General features: G+C 52.9%; 1 protein-coding gene across 2 annotated transcripts in view; it reads right to left on the reverse strand.

Annotated features, from left to right (window-relative positions):
• Positions 1-237: 237 nt before the first annotated feature.
• The window catches only part of MYO15A (myosin XVA), a gene marked incomplete at both ends in the record, with an annotated part of 72199 nt that continues 48461 nt past the window's right edge, over positions 238-23975 (reverse strand). For both annotated transcript variants that reach the window (XM_080713581.1, XM_080713580.1), the window contains 22 exons: positions 238-339; positions 3206-3346; positions 5054-5187; positions 5427-5560; positions 7651-7784; positions 8194-8354; positions 10204-10300; positions 11520-11597; positions 11810-11904; positions 13128-13258; positions 14715-14797; positions 15037-15110; positions 15954-16026; positions 16250-16322; positions 16528-16643; positions 17738-17916; positions 18853-18927; positions 19008-19119; positions 20742-20883; positions 22902-23020; positions 23101-23216; positions 23454-23529. In XM_080713581.1, the coding sequence (XP_080569707.1) occupies positions 238-339; positions 3206-3346; positions 5054-5187; positions 5427-5560; positions 7651-7784; positions 8194-8354; positions 10204-10300; positions 11520-11597; positions 11810-11904; positions 13128-13258; positions 14715-14797; positions 15037-15110; positions 15954-16026; positions 16250-16322; positions 16528-16643; positions 17738-17916; positions 18853-18927; positions 19008-19119; positions 20742-20883; positions 22902-23020; positions 23101-23216; positions 23454-23529 (2445 nt within the window). The remainder of the gene's footprint in view (positions 340-3205; positions 3347-5053; positions 5188-5426; positions 5561-7650; positions 7785-8193; positions 8355-10203; positions 10301-11519; positions 11598-11809; positions 11905-13127; positions 13259-14714; positions 14798-15036; positions 15111-15953; positions 16027-16249; positions 16323-16527; positions 16644-17737; positions 17917-18852; positions 18928-19007; positions 19120-20741; positions 20884-22901; positions 23021-23100; positions 23217-23453; positions 23530-23975) is intronic.

Raw genomic sequence — 23975 nt, forward strand, 5'->3', positions numbered from 1 at the left:
AGCCACCCTGAGTAAGGCAAAGGCAGCCTTTGGTGCCTCCAGGCTGCAGGTAGGGCTGGAGCGGGGCTCAAGGCAGAAGACCCCACGGTCCTGCCTCCTGTTCCGTCGCACCACAAGCCAGCCCTTGGACGTCCCTCCGCGGAGGACCCACGTCTGCACGCTGTAGCTCCACCCCAGCTCTGATCCACAGGGGTCCCGAGGCTCCATCGCTGGAGGGCGGGCTGGGGCCCGGTCAGGTCAGAGCAGGGTGATCTCGCTGGGGGGCAGCGTGAGCCGCTTCTCCCGGGCGTTGAGCAGGCTCTCCACGTGCACAGCCACCACGCGACACAGCTCCAGACCCTAGAGGGGACACAGGGAGAGTCCGCGCCCACCCAGCCCTTGCCTGACTTGGCACAGGCATGCAGGGTGGAGACGTGGCTGGGGAAGAGGTGGAGGAACAAGACTGCTGGCCAGAGGCAGGAAATTAACAGCGGACCGGGTAGATCTGAGGATGCCGCAGTACCAGTTCTGTGACCCAGGCAGGGCTGGTCACTTCCCCCCCTGTGAGCCTCAGCGGCCTCATCCGTAGAGCCTCAACTTAGCCAGCCCTGCCTCCCAGGGCTGCAGGAAGGAAATAATATCAGCGATATAAAAAATAAATAATAATCCAGGCGTGGTGGCGCATGCCTGTCACCCCGGGATTTGGGAGGCTGAGGCAGGAGGATTGCAGGTTCACGGCCAGCCTCAGCTACTTAGTGAGGCTCTTTGCAACTTAGTGAGACCCTGTTTCAAAATAAAGAATAAAAGAGCCGGGCGTGGTGACGCACACTTGTAATCCCTGCGCTTGGGAGGCTGAGACAGGAGGATCACATAGGTTCGAAGCCAGCCTCAGCTACTTAGTGAGGCTCTCAGCAACTTAGTGAGACCCTGTTTCCAAATAAAATAGAAAATAGGGCTGGGAGTATAGCCCAGAGGTAGAAAGCCCCTGTTTCCACCCTCAGTACCACACACACAAAAATAAATAAATAAATAATAGGTCTGGTGGTATAGCTCGGAGGTAGAATGTCCCCGGATTCCATTCCCAGTACCCTAAAAATTAAAAAAATATAGCCGAGCGTGGTGGCACACGCTTGTAATCCCAGCATTCGGGAGGCTGAGACTGGAGGATCACAGTTCTCGGACAGCCTCAGCTACATAGTGAGGCCCCGTTTCAAAATAAAAAATAAAAAATAACACAAGGGGTGTAGCTCGAGGTCAAATGCCCCTGGGTTTCAGCTCCCAACCCAAAAAACAAAATAAAAATAATAAACACCAAAATGATTCATAAGCCATCATGAGGGCTAAGAAGACAGCGGTGAGAAAGGAGGGTCGGGGAGCCTTTAGGAAGAGGGGCTCTTTTTTTTTTGGGGTACTGGAGATGGAACCCAGGGGCATTCCATTTTGTTTCTTATTTGGAAACAGGTCTCACTAGGCTGCTGAGAGCCCTGCTAAGTTGCTGAGGATGATCTGAAACCTTTGATCTTCCCGTCTCAGCCTCCCAAGTACTTGAGTCATAGGCCTGTGCTACTGCACGCCAGCTGGAAATAAGGTTTGTTTTGTTTTTGCTTTTCAGTACTGGGGATGGAACCCAGGGGCGTTCTACCTCTAAGCTATACCCCCAGCCCTGTTTTTATTCTTTATTTTGAAACAGGGTCTCACTGAGTTGCAAAGGGCCTAAGTAGCTGAGGCTGGCTGTGAACCGCGATCCTCCTGTCTCAGCCTCCCAGATGCTGGGATGACAAGTGTGCGCCACCAGGCCTTGCTGAAGTGAGGGTTTTGAAGCCTCAGGGGTGGATTGGGTCTCTGGGGTGAGCCCCAGATTCAGCACATGTACAGATGGTGGAGATACCAGAAGAGGAGCTACAGATAGGGTGCTGGCAGGGACGCAGAGGTACGAGAACACAAGATCTTTGGGAATAGGTCTGAGAAGCAGGGCAGGCTAGCGTTCAAAGCTTGCTGAGGGAGGAATGGGGTGACCCCAGGAGCAGATGGGAAACTGTGAGGAGATTTCAGGGTGCTGGGTCACATTCTCTGTGGGGGCTTTGTTCTGGTCCTCTCCCTCAGAGGCAGGGCTGGTGCAATGGAAGCCCCTCTCTCCTTCCTGGGAAATCAGCCTTTCCAAGGCAGGCCCTGTCATGGGTGGGGGTGGGCCCAGAGCTGAAGAGGGGCTGTCACAGGGGGAGCCCTCTTTTTTTGCGCTATGAGGGATGGAACCCAGGGGCATTCAACCTCGGAGCTACACCCCCAGCCTTATTTATTTATTTATTTATTTATTTATTTATTTTTGTGGTATTGAGGTTCCTGGAAGCCCTTCTACCTCCGGGCTACATTCCCAGACCTATTTTTTTTTAATATTTTTTGTTTGGAAACAGGGTCTCTTAAACCAGTGCGGCTGGCTTCGAACCTGCGTGATCCTCCTGTCTCCGCCTCCCAAGCGCAGGGATGACAAGCGTGCGCCACCATGCCTGGCTTTTATTCTTTTTTTTTTTTTTGTGTGTGTGTGTGTGTGGTACTGGGGTTCCTGGAAGCCCTTCTACCTCTGGGCTACACTCCCAGACCTATTTTATATTTTTTAATTTGGAAACAGGGTCTCTTAAGCCAGCGAGGCTGGCTCCGAATCAGCGCGATCCTCCTGTCTCCACCTCCCAAGCACAGAGATTACAAGCGTGCGCCACCACGCCCAGCATTATACTTTATTTTGAAACAGGGTCTCACTGAGTTGCAAAGGGCCTCACTAAGTAGCTGAGGCTGTCCTCGAACCGTGATTCTCCTGTCTCAGCCTCGCAAATGCTGGAAATACAAGCATGTGCCGCCACATCCAGCTATCTTTGTGTGTGTGTGTGTGTGTGTGTGTGTGTGTGTGTGTGTGTGTGTGTGTGTTTTCTAGGGATGGAACCCATGGGCCTTCAACCTCCAGGCTACACTCCCAGACCTATTTTATATTTTATTTGGGCCACAGTACACCTGGCTCTTCTACCCACTATTCTACAAACAATCCCAGGCCCTTTCCCACAGTCCCGCCACCGCGTACTTTCCTGGAAGACCATTATCTCGGCCTGTACTTCTTTCCCCTGACCTGGGCCGATGCTCCTCGGGCAGGGCCAGAACCTGCCCTCTCATGGAGCAGACCCAGAAAAGAGCTAGAGAGTAGAACGAGAAGCCAGGCTATGACCACGGGCTGGCCCACCTGTTCCAGCTGCAGCTGCATGGTGCGCTGGGCCGCCACGTCCCCCAGCGCGATCTCCACATACGGGTAGCTGGAGTTGGCTGTGGGCCGCTGGGTCCGTGTGGACTGGATCTCCTTCAAGGGGAACTTCACCATCAGCTCCTGGGAAGTGTGGGGGAGAGAAGGGAACGGTCTCAACCTTGGTTATATCCCTCCCCTACAAATCAGACAACCAGCGGGCAAGGAGGACCCCAGTTCAGGTACCATTTCCCCAGTGACTTGCTGTGCGACCTCGAGCAGGTCACTCTACCTCTCTGGACCTTATCTGTGAAACTGATTCAACACACAGAGATGGTGCAGGTATAGTGTGCCGGGCACTGCTCAAGATGCTGGGGAGAAGGGACCTGGTGGATTGGTGGATGCTGCTGCTGCCCTGGGACTTCCTTGAAGCTACTGCTTCAGTGGACATCTGGACCCCTTAGTCTGGGGCTTTTTTTTTTTTTTTTTTTTTTCAGACCCTTGGCTGGGATGACCTCCAGTTACCTGCTCTGGTAACTCTACTGGCCTTTGCTGTCTGCAAACCCCAGCATGCCCCGGTTCCTCACTCCAATGTCCTCAGAACTTCCCCAGAGCCGGGCGTGGTGGCGCATGCTTATCATCCCAGCATTTGGGAGGCTGAGACAGGAGGATCGCGGTTCGCAGACAGCCTCATCTACTGAGGCCCTCTGCAACCCAGTGAGACCCTGTTTCAAAATAAGGAATAAAAGCCAGGCGTGGTGGTGCACGCTTGTAATCCCCGCGCTTGGGAGGCAGAGACAGGAGGATCGCGTAGGTTCGAAGCCAGCCACGCTGGCTTAGGAGACCCTGTTTCCAAATAAAAATATAAAATAGGTCTGGGAGTGTAGCCCGGAGGTTCAAGGGCTTCCAGGAACCCCAATACCACCAAAATAATAATAATAATAATAATAATAATAATAATAATAATAAAAATAAGGAATAAAAAATAGGGCTGGAGGTGTAGCTCAGAGGTAGAATGCCCCCCCAGAACTGCCCCAGAGAATTCACCTGCCTGGAATCTTGTCTCAGGCTCCAGCTCTGAAAGCAGAAACTAAGAACAGGACTGACAGGCCTTAATGCAATGGACAATGGGGTGCCTATGGCCCCCGCAAATTCCTACGGAAACCCCAAGAACCCGGAACTTTGAACGTGACTGTATTTGGGGACAGGCCCTTTGTGTGTGTCTGGCACTAAGCAGTAAACCCAGTGAGAGTCTACCATTGAACTACACCGCCTGCCCTTTTTTTTGGTGGTACTGGGAGTGGAACCCAGGGACTTTCTACCTCCGGGCCATACTCCCAGACCTATTTTCTATTTTATTTGGAAACAGGGTCTCACTAAGTTGCTGAGAGCCTCACTAAGTAGCTGAGGCTGGCTTCGAACCTGTGCGATCCTCCTGTCTCAGCCTCCCAAGCGCTGGGATGACAAGCGTGCGCCACCACACCCGGCTCTCTCAAACTTTTTTTTTTTTTTTTGCGGTACTGGGAATGGAACCCAGGGGCATTCTACCTCTGAGCAACATCCTCAGCCCTATTTTTATTCTTTATTTGGAAACCGGGTCTCACTGAGTTGCAGAGGGCCTCACTAAGTAGCTGAGGCTGCCCATGAACTGCGATCCTCCTGTCTCAGCCTCCCCAATGCTGGGATGACAAGCGTGCGCCACCACTCCCGGCTCTCTCTGTGTCTCTTACCACTCTTACCCTTCACATCTGCCCTATGGGGTGGCGGCTTCTGCCATTATCCCTATCTTCTAGGGGCCACAGGACCTCGGGGACAGGGACACATAGGCAGGACCGAGCCGCGGCCGCTCACGTGGGTCTCGGTGCTGAGGAAGTTGAGGCCGTTGTGGTTGACGGCAAGGATGCAGGGGGCTGGCACAGCCGCGTTGCTGCAGCTCTGGACGAAGAAGAAGGAGGAGCCAAACACAGGGAAGGCACTGAGCAGGCCTGCAGTGGGGAGAGGGGAGACAGCACGGGATCCCTGAGCCACATGGGGGTGGCCCAGAACCCGGCCCTCCCTCCGGCTTGGGTCCCTTCCTCCACCCCTCCTTACCTCAGCCCAGGTGGTGCCTTTAAGAAAACATTAGCAAGTCTTCTCTCCAGGCAGGTGGGCGGCTCCCCTGCCACTGAGGCCCCCCCTCCCAGGACCCCACAGTGATCTTCCCCAAGCTCGCACCCACCCTTACCCAGGAACTGGGCGCGGGCCTGGTGCGGGCTGAGCACCTGAGTCTGCGGCCGGTGCTGGCTGATGAGGCTGAGCCAGGTCGCGCTGGCCACCATGCGGTACAGCTGGGCCGGGATGTACTCCTGGACCTCCCGCCTGTGGTGGAGGGGAAAGGGGTCCTGAGACCACGCTCGCCCCACTGGGGGGCAGGAGCGATGCCAGGCGCACCTCGACACGCTGGAGACTGAGCAGGAGGTAGGACCCCTCTTTGAAGAGGGAACTGGGGCTCAGAGAAGTTTACTGAGGAGTCCTGGGTCACACAGCCACTGAGAGACCGAGTGTGTGTGTGTGTGTGTGTGTGTGTGTGTGTGTGTGTAGGTGAGACTCAAACTCAAGGCACGTTTGTCCTTTGTAAACTGTGGGCTGGAAGAAGTTCAAGCCAGAGGGTTGTTTTTTGTTTGTTTGTTTGTTTTGGTGGTCCTGGGGGTGGAACCCAGAGGCTTTCTACCTCCGGGCTACACTCCCAGATCTATTTTTACATTTTACTTGGAAACAGGGTCTCCTAAGCCAGAGCACGCGGCTGGCTTCAAACCTGCGCGATCCTCCTGTCTCAGCCTCCCAAGCGCAGGGATTACAAGTGTGCGCCACCACGCCTGGCTCCCAGACCTATTTTTATATTTTATTTGGAAACAGGGTCTCACTAAGTTGCTGAGAGCCCTCACTAAGTAGCAGAGGCTGGCTTCGAACCTGCGCGATCCTCCTGTCTCAGTCTCCCAAGCGCAGGGATTACAAGTGTGCGCCACCACGCCTGGCTCCCAGACCTATTTTTATATTTTATTTGGAAACAGGGTCTCACTAAGTTGCTGAGAGCCCTCACTAAGTAGCAGAGGCTGGCTTCGAACCTGCGCGATCCTCCTGTCTCAGCCTCCCAAGCGCTGGGATTACAAGCGTGCACCACCACATCCGGCTTAGCCACTAACTTTAAGTAAAGGTATTTTCCATAAAATGTCACTTGTAGAGACAGGCGTGGTGGCACACACTTATCAACCCAGCATTTGAGAAGCTGAGACCGGAGGATCACGGTTTGAGGACAGCCTCAGCTACTTAGTGAGACCTTTTGCAACTCAGTGAGACCGTTTCAAAATAAAGAATAAAATATAGGGTTGGAAGTGTAGCTTGGAGGTAGAATGCCCCTGGGTTCCACCCCCAGTACAGCAAAAAAGTCACTTGTAGCCAAGCAGTGATGCGTGCCTATAATCCCAGTACTTGTGAGGCCGAGACAAGGGGAACCTCAGGTTCAAGACCAGCCTCAGCAACTTCACAAGACCCTGTTTCAAAATAAAACAAAGAGCCAAGGGTGATGGTGCATACCTGTAATCCCAGCATTCAGGAGGCTGAGACAGGAGTATCCAGGTTCATTGATAGCCTCAGCTACTTAGTGAGGCCCTTTGCAATTCAGTGAGACCCTGTTTCCAAATAAAGAATAAAAAATAGGGCTGGGGCCGGGCGTGGTGGTGCAAACTTGTAATCCCCGCGCTTGGGAGGCAGAGACAGGAGGATCGCGCAGGTTCGAAGCCAGCCGTGCGCGCTGGCTTAGGAGACCCTGTTTCCAAATAAAAATGTAAAAATAGGTCTGGGAGTGTAGCCCGGAGGTAGAAGGGCTTCCAGGAACCCCAGTACCACCAAAAAAAAAAAAATAGGGCTGGGGGTGTAACTCAGAGGTAGAATGCCCCTGGATTCCAGCCCTAGTATTGCAAACAAAATAAATAAATAAATACATAAATAAAATGTAAAATTGAGCATTGTGGGGCAAGCCTATAATTCCAGTACTTGGGAAGTTGAGACAGGAGGATCACGAATTTGAGGCCAGCTTCAGCAACTTACTGAAACCCTCCACAACTTAGTGAGATCCTGTTTCAAAATAAAGAATAAAAAAAATAGGGCCGGGGGTGTAGCTCAGAGGTAGAATGCCCCCTGGTTTCAATCCTCAATACCAAAAAATAAAATAAATTAATTAATTAAAAACTGCTGCTTTATAATTAGCAGCCGGCAGCAGCTTGTTATGGACGGGAAACTGAGTCCCAGCTCTTATGGGGAGCAGGAGAACTTCAGCCCAAGACAAAAATAACACCCTGGCTGGTGCATGGGCGGGGCTTCGGGGCCTGGGATGCTCTGAAGAAGGCAGCCTGGCTTAGAGGACCGGGGAGACTTTTGGCTGCAACCGAGACAGACGGGCAGATGCTTACACACTGGGCAGGTAGAAGTGGTCCTTGGCACGGTGCTGCAGTGACGCCAGCTTGCACACCTGCTGCAGCTGCTGCTCGCTGGGCTGGCTGGCCGGCACGTGGCTGAAGAGGCCCTTTAGGTAGTCGGGGAGGACCTGTGGGGAGCGGGTGCATGGGGGAATAATGACACCAGGGGGCGCTCGAGTCCTCACATCCTGGGTGTGGGCAAGCAGGACCGTCAACATTGAGGGTTGCGCAAGTGTTCCTCAAAACTAAGTCTTGGAGAACCGTGAAAGCGCATGGCAGGGCTTTGACAGGGCAGATACTGCAGGTTTTGGGGATCCATCTGGCTTCTGCCAGCCCCACCTGGAGCTGCGCTGCACCAAGCTGTGCAGGGCCCGCTTCAACAGCGACACCTAGTGGCTGCAAAAGCGAAGGCCGTGGGTCGGGGCAATGGCTGCAGTTTTTGCACCAGCGATGGCGTCTGAGCTCACAGGTTTCCTCCCTCCACCCCGGTCCCCCGTAGTCCACACCTGAGCCACAGAGGGGCCCACAGGGGCTGACCTGGTTGTAGTGCATGGTCACATACAGCTCATTCTCGAACTTAAGAGGCTGATCCCAGAGCACACGCCGGAACCAAAGCTTGTAGCCGCCATCCACCTGCTCCATCTCCGAGGCCACATCCAGGATGTAGGCACGGCGGCTAAGTGGGCACACGTGCTGGCCTGCGGAGATTAGAGGGCAGGGCTGGGGGCAGGGCACGCTCGTGCACGCATGCGCACCTGTATGGGCGACCCTCAATGGGCCACGTGATCATCAGGTGAGTTGTCTCCCCCAAGCCATATCCCCGCTATGGGACACACCTTCCTCAGTAAAAGAGAACATATTTATGCAATAGGTTGCCCAGGTTTTACTGCCACGTTGATGACTGTGGAAGGGAGTAACTCCAATTCAAAGGTACAAATGAGAAGCCAGGTGTGGTGGCTAACGCTTGCACTCCCAGCTTTTGGGAGGCTGAGACAGGAGGATTGCTGTTCGCGGACAGCCTCAGCTACTTAGTGAGGCCCTTTGCAACTCAGTGAGACCCTGTATCAAAATAAAGAATAAAAAATAGGGCTGGGGGGTGTAACTCAGAGGTAGAATGCCATTAGGTTCCATCCCCAGTACTGCAAAATAAATAATAAATAATAAATAATAAAATAGGGCTGGGAGTGTCGCTTGGAGGTAGAATGCCCCTGGGTTTCATCCCTAGTACCTAAATAAAAATAAATAAATAAATAAATAAAACGGCTGAGGCAAAAGGATCACAAGTTTGAGGCCAGCTTCAGCACTTAGTGAGACCCTGTCTCACTACAAAAATTAAATTAAATTAAAAGGAGCCAGGTGTGGCGGCCCAAACTTGTCATCCCAGTACTTGGAAAGCTAAGAAAGAAGGAGGATTACAGGTTTGCGGCGAGTCTTAACACCTTAGGCCCTCCCCAACTTAGTGAGACCCTGTTTCAAAATAAAATAGGGCTGGAGGTGTAGCTCAGAGGTAGGATGCCCCTGAGTTCAGTTGCCAGTACCACAATAAATAAATATATAAATAAATATAGGGCTAGAAATGCAGCTCAGTGGTAGGGCACCTCTGTGTTCAAGCTCTAATACTAGGAGAGGAAAAAAAGAGTTTATAGCCGGGTACGTGGCTCACACCTGTAAACCCAGTACTTGGGAGGCAGAGACTGGAGGATCACAGGTTCAAGGACAACCTCAGCAAAGTATCCAGATTATTAGAAACCTAGTGAGAACTTCTTTCAGAACAAATAAATTTCAAAAGACCTGGAGATGTGGCTCAGAGGTGGAATGCCATTAGAGCCAATCCCCAGTAGTGGCACAGGCGTGCACACACAAAGAATGCTTGCACCTCTGGGTCTCAGAAGTTGGGGCCAATGAAAGGAAACCTTCCCAGTTTCCCAGAATGTGAGTTCCTTGAGGAAGGGCTCTTCCTACTTTGAAGGCCCCCTGGGCAAAGGGAAGATGGAGGGCCCTGTCCATCCACAACACCCCTGTCTGAAACACCTGACAAATTTATACAAAACAAAGCACAGCAGGACAGACAGAGGGCTGGGGGCACTCAGTATACACAGAGGTGCTTCCGTCCAGTGGCCAAGGGGCTTCCTGGAGAAGGTGGCTCCTGACCTGGGCTTCCAAGCCTGGAGGGCAGAGCCCCACACAGCCAAAGGCCCAGGGATGGGAAAGAGCCCAGCCTGGCCGGGCATGATGGTGCACACTTGTAATCCCAGCATTTGGGAGGATCGTGACTCGAAGCCAGCCTCAGCTATTTAGTGAGGCCCTTTGCAACTCAGTGAGACCCTGTTTCAAAATAAAGAATAAAAAATAGGGCTGGGGGTGTAGCTTGGAGGTAGAATATCCCTGGGTTCCATGCCCAGTGCCACAAAAGAGAAAAAAAGGAAGAAAAGAAAGAGAAAGAAAGAAAGGAAAGAAAAAAGAAAAAGAAAGGAAGGAAGGAAGGAAAGAAAGAAAGAAAGAAAAGAACGAACTAGCCCAGCCTGCTGGGCTTTCTTGGCCACTGACCTCTGTTGGTGACCACGAAGATCACGTATTCATCAAAGGCCTCCGGGCGCGTCAGGGCCATCTCAGCACAGATCTCCTCGACCACGTCTAGCGCCACCTGCGAGCGGGTGAGGTGGTGCCAGCTGGGCCTGACCTGTCTTCCTAGCCCCATCCAGACCCCAGAGCTCTCTGCACAGCCGCCTGGGATCCTCTGGGCTCTCACAATCGGCCTCAGGAACAGAGAGAGCAAGGCTTTTGGCATCTGAGACTTAGGTTCAACTTCTGCCTTTGTCTCTTATTTACAGCAAGACCCAGAGTGGAGGCTTAACACTGAAATCCCAGGCTGCTCAAATCCCTTATAAAAGAAGCCGGAGTTGCCGGGCGTGGTGGCGCACGCTTGTAATCCCAGCATTCGGGAGGCTTAGACAGGAGGATCGTGGTTCGCAGACAGCCTCAGGTACTTAGTGAGGCTCTTTGCAACTCAGTGAGACCCTGTTTCAAAATAAAGAATAAAAATATAGGGCTGGGGGTGTAGCTCAAAGATAGAATGCCCCTGGGTTCCATCCCCAGTATGGCAAAAAAAAAAAAAAAAAAAAAAAGACAGCTGTAAGATTTGTGATTTGCATATAAACTACTCATGTCCTTCTGTTTAATTAATTTTTATTTATTTATTTTTATTTGTTTCCTTGTGGTACTGGGTATTGAACCCAGGGGTATTTTACCTCTAAGCTACACCCCCAGTCCTATTTTTTATTCTTTATTTTGAAACAGGGTCTCACTAAGTTGCAGAAGTCCTCAATAAGTAGCTGAGGCTGGCCCCAAACAGTGATTCTCCTGTCTCAGCCTCTCAAATACTGGGATGACAGGCACACACCACCATGCCCGGGTCCCTTCAAATTTTTATTTTTTTATTTTTATTTTTTGGTGGTACTGGGGATGGAACCCAGGGGCATTCTACCTCCGAGCTACACCCCCAGTCCTGTTTTTATATTCTTTATTTGGAAACAGGGTCTCACTGAGTTGCAAAGGGCCTCACTAAGTAGCTGAGGCTGGCTGCGAACCCGCATCTTCTTGTCTCAGCCTCCCGAATGCTGGGATGACAAGCCGGCAGCACACACCCGGCTCCCTTCAAATATTTTCAATCTGCAATTGGTTGAATCTGCGGATACAGAGCCAGGATATGGGGAGGGTTAACTCTAAGTCGTGCCTTGTGGGGCTGTGGAAGACTTGTGAGGATCTTGGCACCCTCAGGGGCTCGCTCCACCCAGCACCCCCAGAGACTAGGGTGTCCCTGCCCGAAAGCACCTGCCTGTTGGAGACATTCCTCCCTCACTTACGGTGCAGGTTTTGATTTTTAGATGGCGTTCAAGGCCTCCAGGAAGAAGAAAGAGCTGCCTCTTGGAACTGCGGCCTGCCTGGTGTGAGATAAGGACGGATGAGAAGCTGACCCTGAGGTCTGCCCAGGAGACCCCACGCCCCCGGGCTTGCACGTAAAAGAAGCTGGGTGCCCCTGGACTTAATGGGCCCATTTGCACGCCCCAGGCAGTGCATGTGCACCCATCACAGGGGTCTCTGTGAAGGGCTCAAGTTTCCCGCTCCCCTTGACGCCCCCTCTCCCCAGGCTCACCAACATGGCCCGAAGTTCCATGCTGCTGGGGAGCTCCAGACGGCCCCCGAAGCGTGAGGTTTTCTGCAGGTTCTGCTCGCAGGCCTTGGCGATCCCTGCAGAGGCAGGAAACTGAGGCTTACCCAAGGTCAGCAGCGGGTGAGAGAGGGATCCCTCCACGCCAGATTTTTTTTTTTTTTCAGCACTGGGGATGGAACTCAGGGGCATTCTACTTCCAAACTACACCCCCTAGTTTTATTTTTTTTACTTTTTATTTTGGTGGTCCTGGGGATAGAACCCAGGGGCTTTTCTACCTCTGGGCTATACTCCCAGACTTTTTTTTTTTAATATACTTTATTTGAAAACAGGGTCTCTTACTAAGTTGCCGAGGGCCTCACTAAGTAGCTGAGGCTGGCTTCGAACCTGTGTGATCCTCCTGTCCCTGCCTACTAAGCGCTAGGATTACAAGCATGCGCCACCATGCTTGGCTTTTTTCTTTTTTTTTTTCTTTTGTGGTACTGGGGATGGAACCCAGGGGCATTCTACCTTCGAGCTGCACCCCCTGCCCTATTTTTTATTCTTTATTTTGAAACCGGGTCTCACTGAGTTGCGGAGGGCCTCACTAAGTACCTGAGGCTGTCTGTGAACCGCGATCCTCCAGGTCTCAGCCTCCTGAATGCTGGGTTTACAAGCGTGCGCCACCACGCCTGGCTGTCTTTTTTACTTTTTATTTTGAAACAGGGTCTCACTGAGTTGCAGAGGGCCTGACTAAGTAGCTGAGGCTGGCCACAAATCAAGATCCTCTTGTCTCAGCCTCCCAAGTACTGAGATTACAAGCGTGAGCCACCACACCTGGCCTGGGCCATGCATTTAATTCCCCCATTTTGGAAGCTGGTGAAACTGAGCCCTGAGATGGGGTCTTGCTAAATTGCTGAAGCTGGAAGCCGGGCGTGGTGGCTCACGCTTGTCATCTCAGAATTCGGAAGGCTGAGACAGGAGGATCATGGTTCGCAGACAGCCTCAGCTACTTAGTGAGGCCCTTTGCAACTCAGTGAGACCCTGTTTCCAAATGAAAAATAAAAGATAGGGTTGAAGGTGTAGCTTGAAGGTAAAATGCCCTAGGTTCCATCCCCAGTACAGCAAAAACAAAAACAAACAAACAAACAAAAACCCCAAAAGGTCCAAGGAGTAAAATCAATCATCGATCTCAGCAAACATTTCCAGAGCCTAGGCGAAGGGTCAGACCCTCTGGGCTGCCTTCCTTCCTCTCCTGCAGGCTGCCCACTCTGTCCCCATGGAAGAGACCTGCATCCTTGGGTCCCGTAAGTTGATTCCTCACCCTGGAAGGGCAGGCCCGGGGTCCGGCTGACGTGCTGGAGGAAGCGGATGAGGTGCGGGGAGAGCACATCCGAGCAGCTGTGGTAGGCAGCCACGATGTACAGCAGCCTCCAGCCCCGCTGGCAGCTGTCCCTGCAAAGACGCGCACACACGGGCCACATCTCAGATGGCACAGCACGGGAGGTGTGTGCCGGGAGTCCCCTGGATTGGGCCTGAGGTTTCCGGCTCTCGGGAAGTTCTGGGATGCCCCTCTGGCCCAGTGAGAACCGGGCAGGTGACCCCGAAGCATATCCTGTCTGGACATCAGGGTGGGAGACAGAGAAGGGATGGGGCCTTGGATAGTTTCCCAGTAGAGCATCTCCCTGGAGAAGATCCTGGGTAAAGGGAAGCCTGCTGGGACTGTGCAGAGGTAGCGACAGGTAAAGCTTGGGGACAGGCAGGTGAGTCCAAGCGTCGTAAGAGCAGCAGGGACGTCAGGCACCCAGGGTGTGCTGGCCCACCCTGCCCTGGCCCAGGTGCTTTCAACTGCGGGGCTCTGGTGTCTGGGAACAGCACTGGAGCCACAGTGGGCTCAGGTGAGAAGTGATCAACTTGGGCGAAGAAGGCTGTGTTTGGAGATTTCTACACACACACTGCTGGGTAATCTCTTTTCTTTTTTTTTGGTGGTACTAGGGGTGGAACCCAGGGGCTTTCTACCTCCAGGCTATACTCCCAGACCTATTTTTTAAAAATATATTTTATTTGAAAGCCGGGCGTGGTGGCGCACACTTGTAATCCTCGCGCTTGGGAGGCTGAGACAGGAGGATCGTACAGGTTCGAAGCCAGCCTCAGCTACTAGGTGAGGCTCTCAGCAACCTAGTGAGACCCTGTTTCCAAATAAAATAGAAAATAGGTCTGGGAGTATAGCCCGAAGGTAGAAAGCCTCTGGGTTTCACCCCCAGTACCACCAAAATAATAATAATAATAATAATAAAATAAAATATATCTTATTTGGAAACAGGGTCTCACAAAGTAGTTGAGACTGGCTTCAAACCTGTGCGATCCTCCTGTCTCAGCCTCCCAAGCGCGAGGATTACAAGCGTGCGCCACCACACCTGGGTTATTTTTTTTTAATTTTTATTATTATTATTTTTTTTTGGTGGTACCAGGGGTGGAACCCAGAGCCTTTCTGCCTCCGGGCTATACTCCCAGACCCATTTTATATTTTATTTGGAAACAGGGTCTCACTAATTAGCTGAGACTGGCTTCGAACCCGTGCGATCCTCCTGTCTCAGCCTCCCAAGCACGGGGATTACAAGCGTGCGCCACCACGCCCGGCTCTGGGTTATTTTTTTAAATAAATAAATAAAATTAACCCACTTGAGTTGGTTTTTTTTCCACTTGCATCCAAGAACCTAGGCTTGCGTGTTGTTGCTGTCAGTTTACAGAGAAGAACCCTGCAGCTCTGAGAGGAGTTTCAGTTTGGCCTGTCCTGGACCAAGCAATCCCCACGCGCATGGGGAAGAAGGCGAGGGGGTGGGCTCCCGCCTGGACAATGGACACAGAGTGGGGGCTGGGGGATGAAGGTGGGAAGGCCCAGGAGACTCACTGCTTGGAGCTGGTGTTGTCTGTGATCTGCTTCACAATTTGACAGTAACACTCGTCCCTCATGACTTCATGGTCCTCGCAAAGCTGAAAGCGGGCAGGCCGGGTCACGCATGCACGTCGTGGCAAGGGTACCACATACCAGGTGCAAAAGAACTGGGCGGGCCTCGAGTCCCTTCCCCAGCTCCCTCCCCACCAGCGGGCTGCAGTCCTCTTTGGGCTGTAGGAGGAGTTTCCCACCCCGCTGTCCTTCAACTCAGGTTGACGGGTGGGGAAACTGAGTCACGAGCAGGAAAGGGATCGTGGGGAAAGTTGTGTGGACTGACCTTCAGGAGTGTGCAGAGCACGTCCAGCTCACTCTGGCCCTTCAGCGGGGCATCCCCCATGAACCTCATCACAGCTGTGGGGAGACCTGCCAGGCTCAGGCTCCTCACCCCTCCCAGCTGCCCATCCCCAAGGGGACCCAGGGTCCAGCCCCTCCCTGGGAGGCTGCGGCCACAGGTCCTGGGGCGTCCATTCTCACTCTCTCCCTCTTTTTTTATTTTTATTTTTTATGGTATTGGGGATGGAACCCAGGGGCATTCTACCTCCCAGAGGCACCCCCAGCCCGATTTTTTACTCCATTTATTTATAGTTATTTATTTAGTGTGTGGTACTGGGGGTGGAATTCAGGGGCTTTTCTACCTCTGGACTATACTCCCAGACCTATTTTATACTTTATTTGGGAACAGGGTCTCACTAAGTTGCTGAGAACCTCACTAAGTAGCTGAGGCTGGCTTTTAACCTATGCAATCCTCCTGTTCAGCCTCTCAAGCGCTGGAATTACAAGCATGCGCCACCACGCCCGGCTAGTCCTTTTAATTTTGAAACGGTCTCACTGAGTTGCAAAGGGCCTTGCTAAGTAGCTGAGGCTGTCTGCGAACTGTGATTCTCCCGTCTCAGCCTCCCAGATGCTGGGATTACAAGCGTGCGCCACCACGCCCGGCTCCTATTTTTTTTTTTTTAATTCTTTATTTTGAAACAGGGTCTCATTGAGTTGCGGGAGGCCTCACTAAGTAGCTGAGGCTGGCCCCCAACCTGGATCCTTCTGTCTCAGCCTTCCCAATGCTGGGATTACAAGTGTGCACCACCACCCTGGACCCTTCCATTCTCTTCAAGGGGGCCCAAGTCTGGGTGGAGGGGAAGAATCGGAGGACTCAAGCAGGCCCACACAGTGCTGCACTCCACCGTCCTGCCCCCACACCTAGGAACATGTCCACGGCCAACTTGTTGAGGCTGGTGTCGCTGAGTTCAATGAGGGATTCTTGGAGCGGAGTCTGTGAGGGGAGAGGGGCCATGTCAGGATGGAGGAGGGGTGGGTCCGATCCACATGGTACTCCCAGGTCCTAAGTTGAGAGGAGGGACCTAGGACAGAAGCCGCCCCTGGGAGGAATCCTGGCCCCCGAGGGTTTCACTAACGATAAGGTCTATCAGTCCCAGGCCAGGAAGGGGCCCTCTGCCTCCCCCACCCCCGATTTTATAGATGGACACACTGGGCACCTTGGTGAAGCAGAGAAGGTCCTCCAGCGTTCTGGACTCCCGGCCCTCCTTGGATTTCAGCCGGGGGGCATCCCTGCAAGAGGAGGTGGGCGCTACAGACCACGCCCCTTCCCCCAGTTGGACTGTTCTCAACCTACCTCTCTTAACAGTCTACCAGACAGGAAGCCCCCAGAGGCTGAGAGTGGAGGTGGCCCCCCGTCCCACCCGCCGAAAGCCTGGAGCCCGGAGAGAAGCCGCCCTCCCCAGCCCCCTAGTATGGGGAAGGGGGTGGGACTCACTGAGTTCGCCTCTGAGGGTCTCGGAAATACTTCTGAGCAAACTCCAGTATGGAGTATGGTGGGAGCGCCAGGGCGTCCTCCCCGTGGTCCGCAGAGCGGGCCCTGACCGGGGGACCCTGCGGGAGAGGTGCAGCTAGCGGGACATGTCTGTCCACACCCCACTTTGCCCCCCTGTCAAAGCTGATTCAAGGGCCCTCGCCAGACCTCTGGAGCAGCCCGCCCATCCACCCATCAGTACCCACCCAGTCCAGGTGGCCACGCCTTTCCCACTAGGCCACGCCCATCAGACAGTCCTTGAATGGGATTGGCTCTCTCCTCGTGGATGGCCCCGCCCCTCAATTTACCTGCCTCACTAGCTCCACCCACAAGGCCGCCCTGCCCCTCATCTGGCCCCGCCCCATCCCGTGTGGACTTCACACCTACAGGCCAGCCCAGGCTGGTTCTGCTCAGTTCCTGGCTCTCCCCCACCCACCCTACCCTTTTTTTTTTTTTTTTTTTTTTTTTTTTGCAGTACTGGGGATGGAACCCAGGGGTGTTCTACCTTCGAGCTATATCCCCAGCCCTATTTTTTATTCTTTTTTTCTTGTGGTACTGGGGGGTTGAACCCAGGAGTGGTGTGGCTACTAGCCACACCTCCCAGCTATTTTTTTTTTTTTTTTGGTGGTACTGGGGGTGGAACCCAGAGGCTTTCTACCTCCAGGCTATACTCCCAGACCTATTTTATACTGTATTTGGAAACAGGGTCTCACTAAGTTGCTGAGAGCCTCACTCAGTAGCTGAGGCTGGCTTCAAACCCGTGCGATCCTCCTGTCTCAGCCTCCCAAGCGTGGGGATTACAAGCGTGCGCCACCACGCCGGGTTCTCCCAGGCCTATTTTTAATTTTTATTTTGAAATAAGGTCTCAGTGAGTTGCAGAAAGCCCCACTAAGTAGCTGAGGCTGTCCGCGAACCTCAATCCTCCTGTTTTAGCCTCCCGAATGCTGGGATTACAAGTGTGCGCCACCACGCCCGGCTCCTACCCCACTGATTACAATTCCATCTCTGGTCACCTTCCTAACCCCCCAACTTACACAGCCGGTGCGCCCTATTCCAAGACCCAAGGGCGGGGTGGCTGACCTTCCTGGACTCCTCTACAGCAGGGGCTGACCCTGCCTTATCTCTCTACCCCTGTCTCCGCCTTATTGGCCTGGCCTCGCCCCACCGCTCTCACCTCTCTGCGGCGGCCCACCTCCCGAGCCGCGGCTGTGGAGGCCACTGCAGCGGCCACTGCGGCCGCCCGGCCCCTGCCCGGCTCGGCTGGCAGCTGCAGGAAGTCCGGGGCGGCAGCAGGCTGCACCAGCTCGGAAGGGAAGCGGCCCACACGCCCGTGGATGGTCCCGAACCGCCAGCCTAGGGGGCACGGTTAAGGATCTGAGCCAACCGGGAAGGGGGAATTTTTTTTTTTTTTTTTTGCAGTACTGGGGATGAAACCCAGGGGCATTCTACCTCTGAGCTACACCTCCAGCCCTATAAGTAGCTGAGGCTGTCCTCGAACCACGATCCTCCTGTTTCAGCCTCCCAAATGCTGGGATTACAAGTGTGCACCACCACGCCCAGCTCAAGGAAGGGGAATCTTTGGGGGATACTTGGGTACCTCCTTGACCCTTCCCTAGAGCTCTGTGAGGGAGGCCAAACCATCAAACCTTCCTCCCATCTCCTTTTTTTTTTCAATGTTGGGGATGGAGTCCACGGTGGTTCCCATAGTAGGCAAGCGCTAACCACTGGTCAACCCTAGGTTGTTTTACCTAGGAAGACATAGGATCAGGGCTACAAGGTCACCGTGGCAGGTGGAAAGCAGCCTTTGTGGACTCTCAGGTCATGCAGAGACACAAAGCGTGACCATAAATGTGGACAAATAAAATGTCCACAGACACAAGCCATCCATCCAGGCAGAGGAGCTGAGCTACAGGGCCACGGGCAGGCAGGGACTTTTTGTGTGTGTGTGGTACTGAGGTGGAACCCAGGGGCTTTCTACCTCCGGGCTATACTACCAGACCTTTTTTATATTTTATTTGGAAACAGGGTCTCACTAAGTTGCTGAGAGCCTCACTAAGTAGCTGAAGCTGGCTTCGAACTTATGCGATCCTCCTGTCTCAGCCTCCCAAGCGCGGGGATTACAGCGTTCCCCACCACGCCTGGCTGGGCAGGGACTTTTTAAGACCTGGTCAGACCAATCCGCTTTGGGGTTCCAAGAAGCCCTCATCGTGCATCCGTAGTGTGAGCACAGAAGACGAGGATGAGCCCGGTTTGGGGTTCCCAGGTTCCGGGTGTCCCTGGGGTACTCACCGAAGTCGGGGCTCCTGCGCCGCAGCTCCTCTAGGTATACCACCTTCTTGCGGACCACACAGCCGGCACTGTAGCCTGCGGGCCAAGTGCCTGTCAGCGTCTGCCAGGGATGCCCAGGATGCCCTTCTGCAGCCCACCCAGCCCTTGGCACGGACCCACTCGAGGGGGCTCCAGGGGCTGCAGGTGGATGATGTCACCCTTGTGGAAGGCCAGCAGTGCCGGATCCTCGGGCAGAAAGTTCCTCACGGCGACCACGTAGTCAGAGTCCTGGGTTGGCCAGGAGTAGAGTGAGGGATGGGGTCACCTGGCCCTGCTCCCAGAGGCCTGGGGCTCCTCCCATCCTCCCCCTCCTCCACACACAAAGAAAAAGAAGGCGTTCCCTAGGTGTAGGGGGAGGTCATCCCAGGTGGAAGGCAAAGCCTCGGAGGGGCAGAAGCCTGAATCTGGGGAGCACAGACAAACCTTCACATCTTTTTAAATTGGTGTTGGGAATTAACCCAGGGGCATTTTACCTCTGAACTACTTCCTCAGCTCTTTAAAAGAAAAAAAAAATTTTTTTTTTTTAAATTTTGAAACAGGAGCCTGGCGTGATGGCACACGTTTTTGATCCCAGTACCTGAGAGACTGAGACAGGAGGATCGCAGGTTCAAAGCCAGCCTCAAGCTACTTAGTGAGGCCCTCCGTAACTTAGTGAGACCCTGTGTCCAAATAAAGAATAAAATTTCGGGCTGGGGGTGGAGCTCAGAGGTAGAATGCCCCTGGGTTCCATCCCCAGTACTGAAGAAAAAAAAAAATTAAATAACTAAAAATAAAAATAAGCCCGGCATAGTGGTGCACGCTTGTAATCCCCATGTTTGGGAGGCGGAGATAGGAAGATCACACAGGTTTGAAGCCAGCCTCAGCTACTTAGTGAGGTTCTCAGCAACTTAGTGAGACCCTGTTTCCAAATAAAATATAAAATAGGTCTGGGAGTATAGCCCGGAGGTAGAAAGACCTTGGGTTCTACTCCCAGTACCACCAAAAATAAATAAATAATAAATAAAAATAAAATAAAGAGCCAAGCGTGGTGGCACACGCTTGTAATCCCAGCATTCAGGAGGCTGAGACCAGAGGATCACGGTTCGTGGACAGCCTCAGCTACTTAGCGAGGCCCTTCGTAACTTAGTGAGACCCTGTTTCAAAATAAAAAATCAAAAACAGGGCAGGGGGTGTAGCTCGGAGGTCGATTGCCCCTGGGTTCCATTCCTAGACCCTCAAAAAATAAAATAAAATAAGCCCTCTGCAACTCAGTGAGACTGTGTTTCAAAATGAATAAAAAGCCGGTCGTGGTGGGGCACGCTTGTAATCCCAGCATTTGGGAGGCTGAGACTGGAGGATCGTGGTTCGCAGACAGCCTCAGCTACTTAATGAAGCCCTCTGCAACTCAGTGAGACCCGCTTTCAAAATAAAGAATAAGCCGGGTGTGGTGGCGCATGCTTGTCATCCCTGCGTTTGGGAGGCTGAGACAGGAGGATCACGCAGGTTAAAAAATAAAAGAGGGCTGGGGATGTAGCTCAGAGGTAGAATACTCCTGAGTTTAATCCCCAGTACCAAAAAGAAGGAGGAGGAGGAGGAGGAGGAGGAGGAGGAGGAGAAGAAGAAGAAGAAGAAAAAGAAGGAGGAAAAGAAAAATAAAATAAAATAAAATAAAATAAAACGAATGCGGAATGCGGAACCTGGCATTGCGAGTAGCACACAGGCCTATAGAAACACAGGGCACAGCCCCCGGCTCCCTGGCCGATGCACTTGCAGTCACACTTCCGACACAGACAGGGCTGGCGTCAGTCTGGGGTAAGAGAGCCCAGATCCCGAGCCCTTGGCCCTGGCAGCATCTGTGGGAGGCTCCTGACCTTCTTCAGCTCCAGAATGAAGTCGTCCACCAGGGTCTTGACCTGATGAGCTCGGGCTGAGAAGAGAATGACCTTCTCGCTGGCCAGGTTGAACTCCAGCATGTTCGGGGAGGGCGTGGTCACAAAGAGGATGTCTGCAAAGCTGAAGGACAAGACCCCGGGCCAGAAGAATGACCTCCCCCAGCCTTTTATATTCTGCTGTCCTGCCCTGTGCCACCCCGAAGCCCAGGCCCACACCAGATCCGTGGGGCCCAGGGACTTCTCATCTCCTACCACCCTTTGAACCAATGCTCCACCCCACAGAAATCAACTCCACCACTGACCCAAATTTATTTTATTTTATTTTTTATTTTTTTGGTGGTACTGGGGATGGAACCCTTCTACCTCCGGGCTACACTCCCAGACTTTTGTGTGTGTGTGTGTGTGTGTGTGTGTGTGTGTGTGTGTGGTGGTATTGGGGGTGGAACCCAGAGGCTTTATACCTCCGGGCTATACTCCCAGACCCATTTTATATTTTATTTGGAAACAGGGTCTAATTGAGTTGCTGAGAGCCTCACTAAGTAGCTGAGGCTGGCTTTGAACCCGTGTGATCCTCCTGTCTCAGCCTCCCAAGCACGGGGATTACAAGCGTGCGCCACCACGCCTGGCTTCCAGACATATTTTTTATATTTTATTATTATTATTATTATTATTATTATTATTATTATTATTATTTGGTGGTACTGGGGATGGAACCCTTCTACCTCTGGGCTACACTCCCAGACCTATTTTTTATATTTTTATTTGGAAACAGGGTCTCTTAAGCCAGCGCGGCTGGCTTCGAACCTGTGCGATCCTCCTGTCTCCGCCTCCCAAGCACGGGGATTACAAGCGTGCGCCACCACGCCCAGCCCAAAGTTATGTGTGTGTGTGTGTGTGTGTGTGTGTGTGTGTGTGTTACTAAGGAGGGAACCCAGGAGCAGTCTACCTCTGAGATACACCCCCAGCATGATTTTATTTCCTATTTGGAAACAGGGTCTTGCTAGGTGGACAAGTCTCACTATTGGCTGAGGCTGTCCTTGAACCTGTGTTCCTCCTGTCTCAGCCTCCTAAATCCTGGGATTACAGGCATGTGCCGCCATGCCCGGCACTATTTTATTTTTTTATTTGGAAACAAAATCTCATTAAATTGCTGAGGTTTATCTTAAATCTGTGATCCTCTTATCTCAGCCTCCCAAGTATAGGGATTCCAGGCATGTGCCACTATGCCCTGCTAGCCCTGGCCAATCTTTTTTTTTATTGTTGTTGGTGTGTGTGTGGTACTAGGGATTGAACCCAGGGACATTCTACCTCTGAGATTCAGCGCTATTTTATTTTTATTTTGAAACGGTCTAAGTTACTGAGAGTCTCACTAAATTCCTGAGGCTGCTCTCAAACCTGCAATCCTCCCGTCTCGTCTCCCAGATGCTGCACTTACAAGCATGTGCCGCCATGCCAGGCTTCCATATTTATTATTATTCCCTTTTAGGTGTGCTGGGATTGAACTAGGAGGTGTTCTACCTCTGAGCTACACCCCAAGCCCTACTTATTTATTTATCGTTGTACTGGGGATTGAACCCAATACCATAATTCTACCTCCAAGCTACACCCCAGCCCTATTTTATTTTTGGTTTTGAAACAGGGTCTTGCTAAGTTGCTGAAAGTTCTGCTATGTTGCTGAGACTGTCCTCTAACCTGTGATCCTCCTGTCTCAGCCTCCAAAATCCTGGGATTACAAGCGTGCGCCACCATGCCCAGCTTCCCCATCTTTTATTTATTTATTTATTTTTATTTTTTTGGTGGTACTGGGGGTGGAACCCAGAGGCTTTCTACCTCCGGGCTATACTCTCAGACCCATTTTACATTTTATTTGGAAACAGGGTCTCACTTAAGTTGCTGAGAGCCTCACTAAGTAGCTGAGGCTGGCTTCGAACCTGCGCGATCCTCCTGTCTCAGCCTCCCAAGCGCGGGGATGACAAGCGTGCGCCACCACGCCCGGCTTCCCCATCTTTTAAATGGGTTTAGCACAGAAACTTGTGGTGTATAAGGATGAGGTACGCATCTCTGCACAGAGTGGAGAGCCACTGATGCCAGTGTGGTCCAGTTTCAGACTGGCCTCTCTCCCGCCCACCCATCAACCACCTGTATGCACGCAGGACCCGCAGCTGCCCGCTGGCCTCCCGGCTGCCCTTGACCATCCGCAGGAGTTTGATGCCCGTGTGGGATACAGCTAGGATCTGTACACCGGTGCCCACGCTGCCCTGGGGTGAGGATAAGGGGCATGTGAGCATCTTCCAGCCTTAGCCCTGAGCTGAGCTGGGGGGCAGGCAGGAATTCTCACCGTGGCGGGGAAGAGGCGGGAGAAGTAGACCTCCCAGCTGTCCCGAGCGGTGCTGACCACCGCCCGCTTCACGCTCTCGGTTACCAGAGGCCGCTGCGTGTCCAGCTGGTTCTGGGCTGAGGGAGGCGAGGGCTGGTTAGGAAACCTCCACCCCCTTCCGTGTCCCTTGCCAGCCCACACCTCAGGGAGATCAGAAAGAGAGGCTGATGGTCAGCAAGAAGACAGCTGACCCAGGGCAGCCAAGAAGGGGCGTGTCTTGGAGACGCACGGGCGTGGCTTGATGGGCCCCGCCCCCTGGGAGGAGCCTGGCACTGCGTTTCCATTGCATTTCCCTTCCCCGCCCCCTGAAGTACCAAACAACGCCTTCATTCTCAGCCGCTCCTGGTCGGAGATGCGCAGGCAGGCCTCAGAAAGCGTGTCGTGCAGGATCTGTGGGAACGAACCACGATGCAGGGTGGCCCGCGGGGCTCGCCCAGCCGGGGACCCAGGCTGAGCTGGGGGAATGAGGGGGCCGCATTTTGTAGTACTGGGGTCTTTGATAAACTGCATCATCATTGAAAACCAGGTCCCAGCTACAGAGGGCCTCTCCTTTCTCCTCCTCTTCTTAATCTGTTCCACCTTTCCCGGGCCTCAGTTTCCCTATCTATGGAGGGCTGCTCGGATTTGATCTCTGAGCCCTGCCTAGCTCAGGTAGACTGTAATTCTAATTAGATCAAATTGCGGGCTCATGGACCTTATCCATGGGAGTGGGGGAATTCAGTAGGATAGCTTCCCAACCCCAAGGACCCCACATCCCAGAGCGCAAAAAATAATTTGTTTTGTTTTGATTGGTTTGGTGGAACTGGAGATTGAACCCAAAGGCATTCAACCTCTGA

The sequence above is a fragment of the Muscardinus avellanarius genome (assembly GCF_963383645.1).
Source record: "Muscardinus avellanarius genome assembly, chromosome: 16".
NCBI classification, from domain to species: domain Eukaryota; kingdom Metazoa; phylum Chordata; class Mammalia; order Rodentia; family Gliridae; genus Muscardinus; species Muscardinus avellanarius.